The 10,129-nt window shown below is 46.2% G+C and overlaps 1 protein-coding gene and 1 non-coding gene across 4 annotated transcripts in view; one reads left to right on the top strand and one right to left on the bottom strand.

Annotated features, from left to right (window-relative positions):
- Positions 1-61: 61 nt before the first annotated feature.
- TRNAS-UGA (transfer RNA serine (anticodon UGA)) lies at positions 62-143 on the top strand. The gene has a single exon. It is a non-coding gene; the product is annotated as a tRNA-Ser (tRNA).
- A 6,784-nt stretch (positions 144-6,927) lies between these two features.
- Positions 6,928-10,129, bottom strand: part of LOC135912903 (diacylglycerol lipase-beta-like) — a 70,557-nt gene continuing 67,355 nt past the window's right edge. For all 3 annotated transcript variants that reach the window (XM_070523786.1, XM_070523784.1, XM_070523785.1), the window contains exon 14: positions 6,928-8,557. In XM_070523786.1, the coding sequence (XP_070379887.1) occupies positions 8,428-8,557 (130 nt within the window). In that variant the 3' untranslated portion in view covers positions 6,928-8,427. The remainder of the gene's footprint in view (positions 8,558-10,129) is intronic.

Raw genomic sequence — 10,129 nt, 5'->3', positions numbered from 1 at the left:
CAAAGCCGCTTTATTTCTGTCCGTGTCGTTATAATGCCCCGCAAGTAACCACACTCTCGTCGCAGTCGTGGCCGAGTGGTTAAGGCGATGGACTTGAAATCCATTGGGATCTTCCCGCGCAGGTTCGAATCCTGCCGACTGCGCAAAGCAGCAATGTTTTTTTTTTTCTTACGCACATAATGTTTCCATTTTTCTTTTTATAGTCGTATAGTTTTATGGTCGCGTCATTTTCTTTAGCGGACGAGCATGACAGAAGCGACACTTGCGGTGGGTGCTTCTAAGCGTTTTCGCGGCGCTACTAACTGTGCGAAACAGCGTTATTTGTTATTTTCATTTTCTTCACACAGTGGTGGAAGCGGGGGGGGGGGGGGGAGGAGGGTGCTTGGCCTCGGTTTCCGAGTTCTTGTCGTCATTAAAGTCCCCAGATAAAGTAAAAAATATATATAGGTATATTTATGGACTTGAGTCGTCAGGAAATCTCAGGTTTGCGCCGAGACCGAATTATCCGATATGCTACGCGGGCGCGCACATAGCCTGACGCAGATCGCGGAATCGCCGGCAAAAATGAAGACCCGCCAGAATTTTGCTCACCGCGTTTTTACGGCGACAGCTGTTCGTGGGTCATCTACGAGATTTGCCCAGTCACGACACTCAATCTGTGTAGCCGCAATAGGAGAAGCGCGTCGCAGCATGATCAGTGAGTGACTATAAAAGCTTCATTGCAAAGAAGTGAAAGAAGGCACGTTGGTTGGGGACACTATTCCAGTGCCCCACTGGCACGAGCGGCTCGCTGGGCTTGGTCCAGAAGAGCCTGCATGTTAACGGGCTTATTTCCACCATTTCAACGTACTACATATGCGCACTGAGGTTATTAATTAAAAAGATAATTGGCACGGTTTTGTCAATTATCAATTAATTCAGCGCTACTATACTAATTCAGAAAGTAATGTGCGCTCTCCCGGCCTGACCCACACGCCATATTCCTTCCACTGCCTATTCCTCATTAGTGGGTGTTCGTGTATTATGGGGCTGTTAATACGTCTGGATCACAGCGGGCAATAAATTGACGTGGTCAACTGACAGAGTAAAGACACCACGAAGCGCTATTCTGGGAAGCAATTCCGTCGTCCTTTCACGGGAAGGATCTCGCCACCGGGAAGCAGAGGTCGTGGTACTATAATGCAGAAGTATATAGCGTTTCTGTATATGCTCCCGCAGGGAGGAAGAGGGGTTCCTGTATATGCTCCCGCAGGGTCTATGCGGAAGCAGAGGCCCTGGAATTTAGTCGTCAGGAGATCTCAGGTTTGCGCCGTCCCTGCACAGGCGGGCTGCTGTTGTCACTCCGAGCGCAGGATTTTACAAACCCTACTCTCATGGATTCCTGACGGAGGGCAGCCGCGGCGAACATCAACAACACCTCGGGAGGAAGCATTCTGTGCCGGATGCAGAAACAGAGTGACCTCGCTTTTCACGAGGCCACCACCACGTAGGAGACTACGCATGTACCCGCAGTGGCGTAGCAAAGGGGGGGGGGGGGGAGGGGGGCGGAGGGCCGTGGGCCCCGAGTGCAAGGGGCCAGTGGGGGGGGTGTCATATACGTCTGAAGACACCCGGAAATTGTTGATATCCTCGCCTTCCTCGACAACACTCAAGGGGGGGACAGAAGACCTATGGGCCCCGGGTGCCAGACGACCTAGCTACGCCACTGCGTACCCGACACGTTTATTGTGCTCTGTGATGCGCAATATACATTTTTAACCAACTGGACCACCAGTTCGTTCTGTTTATATATGTACGGAGGCCTCTCGAGGCACTTCCATGTGATGTGTCAAGTGTAGGTGCGTCTTTGCACCTGCACCTGACACATCAAGTGCGTCAAATGTATGATGTATATCTGATGTGCGACACATCAGATGTGTCAGGTGCGTCTATGCACCTACACCTGACACATCACATGGGAGAGCACGTTTATGCCTAGTGGTTGCAATGTCTTGAACTTGTGGATAAGGTATGATTCTCTGTATTTTCTTTTTCGTTCTGAACGGAAATTTGGCTGTAAGATGTGTTTAAGTTCATCAAAGTTGTGACCTGGTTGGTTGAATAAAAATGCTCGTCACACGTTTCAAAGGCAGCTTTAGAATCTATTCTCTATGCTAAATGTCAAGCGATAGGCAACAACACTTAGTTTGGTTGCTTAGTGTATTTCTTTTATTTAATTTACTTTTATTTATTTATTCCATTTCAGTATATTCTTTTACTTTTTTTTCACCAGGACCGGTTTCTGCCGCTCCTTCTATTATCTCTTTCAGAGACACGATAGCCCACGACCACCAGCGAGACAGGGGATGGAGGGCTGCTGCACACGCCGCTGACAAGCCGGCTGACACGCGGCCGTTGACACGTGATTGACAGACGGTCATGTCAATGGCCATGTGCGCAGCACTCCTTTATTCTCAATTCTACACCCTTGCGGCCAACACACCTTTGTTCGTTTCCGCATCCACCCGCCTTACCCCTTCTCCCCTTTAGAAGAACCCCATCTATATATACTATGGCGAAGAGAGCATATGTCGCCTTGAAGAAGACAAGTCCACCTGTCGAAACGTTGGCACCTGCTTTCACCTTGTTCTCGTTTTGCTTAAATTTCCATCTACCGACTTCCTCCTGTTTTCCATGGGTATCACGGATTGTGATATACTTTTCTTTAATATGGCTATTCTGTATGTGTCGCAGGAACTGTATACCTGTTCTTGGTCGGTCCTGCAGAATGGGTATGTCCCACTGTGACACAAGAGGTAATACCGTTTGCTCGATGCATGTCGTACTTTTCTGTGCATGCCCCTGTCAGTCAGCATTTTTTTTTAAGAGCGCAGCCTTTAGGGGCCCGTTCCCGTGGCGAGCGTCGGCGGCGTAACCGACGAAATAGCACAGCGAACGGTGAAAAGTGCGAACGCGGAGCGGGATGTGAAAGACGCGAGCCGCGGACGGCGGAGACCAATGAGAGCGGCCCCTTCCGTGACGTGCCCACCGGAAACTGGTTTCAGCCGGACCACTAGTTTAGTACTATCGTCTGCTCGCGTCGGCTCTCGCTCGCGCTTGTTTGGTTAGCTTGGTTTGGTCTTGTTCGCGCTTGTTTCGATTGTCATTGCTTGCGATTGTTCCGTAATCCGATTGTATGCGCAACGCGAATTGTGTAGTACTTTCTGGAAGCCACGCCGCACCAGCGATTACGCTGGAACCTTCGACGAGTCATATGTAAAAGCCGACGCGCTTGACCCTCAGATCAGATTTTCGACGATCGCCGACTCTGCTACACCTACACGTCTCTTTCAAATTCTTTGCCTCAGTATATCGCAGAATGACACCACGTATAGAGCTGCGCTCAGATTTCTTATTAGGAAATACCGTAATCGGCGGTGATTTTTTCCCTCAAGAAGGATCATACACCGCCTTCTTCCTTGTTACATCGCTTCCTATATACAGGGTGTCCCAGCTAACCTTAGACAGAGTTTAAAAATATGCGAATGCCATGTACCTGGACAGAAGCAAGATAATGTCGTTAGCCTTCGCTTGGAAATACTAAAATGTTTTTTTTTCATTCCGCCTAATCAGATAAGTAGTCTCAATTAATTAATTAGCTTCTCAAGTATTATAATTAGATGAAAAGGGTCAATGAGAAAATTGTAGAGCGACATGAAAAACTCCCGATACAGCTTTATGTTGCTCGATGCGTGCTACATAAAAGTGTTTTTCCGAGCTATATTGCCGGAAAATATATAAATATATATTTATATTATTATATTATTATATTATTATATTATTTATTTATATATAAATATATAATATATATTTATATTAAATATATTACGCACTATATTGCCGCGCGACGAGCCACTCATGGCACTTTGAGTGCATTTGCGGTCTTCTTTCACGCTCGGAAAAGCACTTTTGTGTAGCGCGTATTGAGCAACAGAAAGCTGCATCAGGAGTTTTTCATGTCGCTCTACAATTTTCTCATTGACACTTTTCATCTAATTGTAATACTTGAGAAGCTAATTTAATTAATTTAGACTACTTATCTGATTAGGCGGAATGAAAAAAAAACATTTTAGTATCTCCAAGCGAAGGCAAACGACATTACCTTGGTTCTGTCTAGGTACATGGCATTCGCATATTTTTAAGCTCGCGCTAAGATTAGCTGGGACACCCTGTATACGTCTCAGGCTGTGCTTCCACCTGATTAGGAGTTTGCATTGCAGCATAGTTTGTGAACGATGCAGTGCATAAACATAAAACAAAAAAAATATTGCACGACAATAAAGTTGGGACATTTGGTAAACATACGCGTTCCATGAGGTTACACGTTGCATAGGATTTAGGTGAACAAAATTGTACGCATATCAGCTATAGTTGTGAAGCATTTGACTAATCGCTTTACTAAAACTTCGCTTCACATAGATCTCAGCACGCGCATTCTGCCTACGTGTTGTTGCTTTTTACATATGGTGACATATCTGCATCGTCTTTTATGTAGCGATAGCTGCATTGTATGTTACATTCCTGTCACACTCGCGGTTTCAAATACGACTGAAATAAAGTACTCCTGAAATCCGCGAGCTATACTTGACCGTTTTGCGCAAGCGCTTGGAAGGGAGCCAACTGGGCTCGTAAATTTCCCTTGTCGCCGGTTTGAATATTCCTTGAAAGCGCGTGTGTGTGAGGGTTGTTAGATAGCGATAGCTATTGGAATTAACTTGGACGAAGTCGTATGTCTTGAGCTCCTATTTAAGTACATGGGAATATAGAATCGAAATAATGCCACTATGTTAAATGTTCTTTTAAAACTGACCTGCGTGGTAAAATGGTAGGGCGAGCTTGTATGTGTTTGTTCATTGAGAAAATTTTGAAAAATTGAGGAAGAAATGACCTAAAAGATTAAAAGCCAGCGGCCATATACCGCTACCGAATTCTGAAACTTCAGGAGCGTGATAATATAGCAATATTATTTCATGCAATGCAATGCGGACCCCTGGCAGCCTAGCCCCGGGCACCACCATCAACAACCGTTGGACAAATACAGTTTATTCCTATCCTATCCTATTCCTTCTCATGGGGTCATCATGTGAACCACATTCATATGTGGTCCGAGCGGCGCATCGCCTACGTTTTATCACCCTGATCTCATGAGCGGTGGATGATATGGAAGGAATCGTATCGAGTAGAATGAGAAAGTAGCGAAATGAATGATTCATTTGCACCGGCTCATTCTGCTCCCTTCATTTATCAACAGCCACCCCGCACGACCGACCGATCGAGATGATATAGCATGCGGCTCCGCTCCAACCACTGACGAAGCACGAAAAAGGATAGCATAGGAAGAGAATCGTCCCATTGTCTAGGCCTTGGTTTCAGAACTGCTCCTTAATTGCGACGCCTCGGTTGCAGATATTGATGATGGCTTCGTCGACAAAAGAAAAAAAGACATTAATCGGAGCTAGAGAGAGAGAGAGAGAAGGCAGGTCAATGCCAGAACATCATTTACAATACCCAGACGTTCGTCGCCTAAAAATATACAGCGTCCATTCTCATGCGTGCAGAAAAAAAAAGAACGTGGAGACTGTGAGGTCACCCACTGACGTCATTTGTGTTGCTCGGTGCAGTTGCGAGAGAGAATCTATAAGCAGGGAGACTATAGCTCGGCCTTCGATGTGTTACGAATGACACTGCTAGCAAGTATCGCATATAGTATTTCCCCGGCGAACAAGCGTTTATGTAACTCTAAGAGCGCGTCTTTCAGTCATTTTTGGCAGCGAATGACTGTGCGCGTAGCTGGTTACGTAATCGTTCATCTTTGACGTCAGCGACACGCTTTCGAACTGTCAATATTGCGGGGCGTGGCACATCAAGGATGAGAAGCGTTGTATAGGGCAATATACTGCTATATACCATTATATACCTCAATATAATAGTCATATCATAAGAGGCCAACAAACACTGACACCAAGGACAACATATGGGAAATTACTTGTGCTTAATAAATGAAATAAAGAAACGTTAATGCGAAGGTTGTGGGATCGTTCCCCACCTGCGGCAAGTGGTTTTTTCATCCACTTTCATTTCCATTAATTTATCGTTTCTTTATTTCATTTATTAAGCGCAAGTGATTTTCCCTATGATGCCCTTGGTGTCAGTGTTTGTTGGCTTCTTATGATATGACTAATAAAAATTGGGCCCCTCGGTTAACTCCCTTTCTTCCCGCAATAAGTATATATACCGTTCCTTGTGCCTTTGTAGTCAAGAGGAAGCTTTACCGCGGGGCCAACTCCTATTTCTCTATTCAAAGAACATGCTAAACGCAGAAATGCTGTTATAGGACAACCGCTGGATTCCTTTACGAGAGTACAACTGCTTGTCTCGAACAAGACCCCCATTTTCGACATGTGCACTTTCCCATTGACTATGTTTACGCTGCACTCTAAAAAAATTTCACTCTCTGGGGCTTTATCTTAACCCCCAAACAATATTCGCCATTTCGTGCGTCTGGAAAGCAGCGAGCGCAGTGTTTTTCAAGAAGGGAAACGCAAGCAAGACAGACGACAATTATTGTTTCGCAACAAGATGCGGCCCCAAAGTGTGTAAACTTTTTAGGGTGTATTACTGAAAGGAGTACACTGAAACAAAACATTTTTGCTTACCTTTCTTTTAACGAATAGCAGCTGTCTCTTTAGTTTCCAGGATCAATTCCACGAGAGGGTAGCAAACAATTACATCACCTTTCCGCTCGGCCATTTCATCGAAGCGCACGCCAAGTAGAACGCGCTGCTTCAGGCGGGAAGCGAGAAGCCATGGATTGGCGCGCTTATGCTCGGAAGTAAAACGCACTCAACGCATACATCGATCAAAGTTTATTGTCATTCGTGTAAAGTCTCTGTTGTGGTGGGATTAAGGGGGGGGGGGGTAATGAAGGAGCTGTGTTTAAAACTCTTTAATGAGAGTCAACTGCTCATATTTAACTCTACTTTCGATAGCTTTACCTTCCGATGGGGGGGCGTTTTACGCTACTCGTCCATGAGAACTCTGAAAAGGACGGGAGTCAAATATGGATGGCACTCCCGAATAAAGCAGTTACTCCCACCAATAAAGGAGTTGAAAGAACTCCACTGTTTTAGGGTGTATATGGGTGGGCGGCAAAGGTGTAGCCAAAAGCTAGCAACAGTGCCTTAACAGTGACCAGATAGAATATTCAGCCCATGGAGCCAACGTTTCGGCAATGGGGAGTCGTCTTCGTCAGGGCATCAACTGACGAAGACGAATCCCCTTGTCGAAACGTTAGCTCAAGGCTGATGCTTTCCTTGCGAGTTCACTGTGACAAGTAGTTTCGTCGAAACTTTGGCCCCATGGGTTGAAGATCCTCTTGTTCGGCCGCTACTGATGACTCCGAGCCTCCATTTTTGCTGTCAATCAATGTCTTTTTTTAGATTACAGGGTGATTTTTTTTTACAAAATGGTGAAAAAGAAACAGAAAAAAAGAAAGTGAAAAGCTGCAATCGCACTAAGTAGCAGTCTGTTGGGTGGCAGTCAGCAGTTGCGCTTGAGAAACGCACGGATGAATGCTCCGTGAAATTCGTGTCTTTTAACATCACACGAAACACCGTTGCCCCGCAATAGGTTCTTCAACTATACGCGACTGTCCAGTCACACATGGTCTGCATCAGTCTATATTATATGCCTATATATATTTACAGTCGCACGAGATGGAGTGAGAATTGGTTGATGAAGCACGTTTGGCGCACGGTCCTCCTTGAGCGAAAATTACAAGAAAAAATGAACTAAAACGAAATAAGTATAGTTCCGTACACTTCATACTTGTTCACTGTAATGTACCTTCTCTTCTTCAGGTGCGTCGATGTGATTATGGCGACACGAAGATGCAGCTTTCACGTATGCTTCCGTGTCAGACTCGACAAACTCCGTGATGTCGGAGTCACCGGATCGTCACGGGAAAGTACAAACTCCTTCAAGCGTGTAATTTCAGGCCCTTCGGAGCAGTCCTTCACAACCGACGAAGACGTCTGGAACGCACGCGACGTATCCATTACACGCACGTGATCGCAGGCGATGTGCAGCGACCCCTGGTCGTCACAGATGGCACAAACCGTAGGGTGGTGGTCCGAGAAGTGGTTACTGGAATCGCTCGGAATGGCGAATCTTATACACTCGCTTCTTTGGTTGTGAGCAACTTCTGCTGGACCCGTATATAGTTTGCGTGATCGTCTGCCAACGCAGCTGGTCTTCATCCGACGCGCAACTGGACATTGCAGGTATACCACTGTCAAGACGTCCGAGCGTCATTGACCCACGTATGGTGTCCAATTTGTTCTTTTTGTTGTTGTTCGTCGTTTGGCGCAAGCGAACACATCACGATGGTCAGAGCGCCGTGACGGTGCAGACGCTTCGAAGCGCGTCGTAGAGGACGTCTGGCATGTGGTCCTTGAAGCAGCGCGGACTGATCACGATGTGGTCGAAGTACTCTGGCGACGTCCAAAACATCTCGTACCTGCGGGAAAGCGGGAAGTATTAGAACGGCCATACAGCTAGACAACAGCGTGCGTACTGTGTGTGTGTGTGTGTTGGGCACGTCTTTGCTATATGGAGTTGCAAAGATACTTCTTGACGATCGATGGAACTTCCACAAAATGTAAATCGCGAGAAATAAACGAAATTGAGACGTTAGGATTTCGCGAAGGCTCAGGGGTGCATTCGATGGCACGGTACATACGTAAGGGGTGAGCGAGAATAAGGTAATCCGCGGTTTTCTATTTTTGTTGTTGTTGAATACAAATGCACGAACGAATCAATTTGCGTGGTCCCTACACTGTACAATGGGTTATGAGGGCCGACATAGGGGGAAGGCTCCCGATTAGCTGTGACCGCCTGGGTTTCTTCAACGTGCTATAAACGAGGGATATTGCATATTCCACCCCCATCGGAAAGCGATCGCCATGGTCGGGATCGAACCGGCGACCTCGTGCTCAGCTGCGCAACTCCATATAGCCACCAGGCTACCGCGGCGGATGTATACTACCGTATGAAGAAAATAGACAAGAAGCCAGCGAACGCATATAGGGGACATTAATGGTCAGGTTTAATTGAAATGTAGAAATAATTGGGGAAATTAAAGTTGGACGAAGAGAAAGGTTGTTTGAGGTAGGAGTCGAATCAACAATAGTCTATGTCTCCAACTATAGGTGGAACCATGGTGGAGTGGAATCAACAATAGTCTATTATAGACTATTGTTGATTCCACTCCACCGTGGCTCCACCTATAGTTGGAGCCACCTATAGTTGAGGTAGGAGTCGAATCAACAATAGTCTATAATAGACTATTGTTGATTCCACTCCACCATGGCTCCACCTATAGTTGGTGCCATGGTGCTCCATATAGGTGGTGGCTCCACCTATAGGTGGAGCCATGGTGGAGCCCACGTCCTCCACATTACGCGTGCAATGATTTAGCAATTCTACTATCGCGGCGGCCCCTGTACCGTCAAGTTTCTTGTCAATTCGCGAATGTGCGCATGATTAGCCCTGGAGGTGTTCGCCACCGCCGTTCATGGTCGTGGCAGTGATTGTGGAACATGCTTTTAACCGCGGGCTTGAAGTAGATTACATATGTGAGCTTAGGACCAGGACATTCGCAGAAATGCAGATATGCGTAAGACGTAAAAAAGACAGAATCGACACGTCACTTCGTAAGTTGTTATTCGTTTTTTTTTAATAAATCGGTCCCTTTACATGTCATTCCTCTATTCTGCATCCTATAGCCAGGTGTTTCGCAAACCTCCGTAGCGTGAAATGGGGATCTCTTTGCGTTGGTTGTATTGAAGAACAACTTCAGAACAGATAGTCTAGGACTCGCATATACCCTTAACATCAATTGACTGCAGAATACTTACCGGCTATAAATTTCACGTCTCTGTCATGAGTACATTGCACGCACCACCACAGACGTAAGCCTGTCGAATGTTATACCGCGCTTCTGCTAGCAATACACCTCTCCCACCCACCCCCCCGAAAGAGACTGCTCATGGCAAAGGAGCGCGTATCAGGCGACGCTTAATTTCGAAAT

Source organism: Dermacentor albipictus, chromosome 8 (assembly GCF_038994185.2).
Source record: "Dermacentor albipictus isolate Rhodes 1998 colony chromosome 8, USDA_Dalb.pri_finalv2, whole genome shotgun sequence".
Lineage (NCBI taxonomy): Eukaryota > Metazoa > Arthropoda > Arachnida > Ixodida > Ixodidae > Dermacentor > Dermacentor albipictus.
The sequence above is the reverse complement of the archived record's forward strand: the minus strand, read 5'-3'. Positions and strand labels throughout refer to the sequence as shown.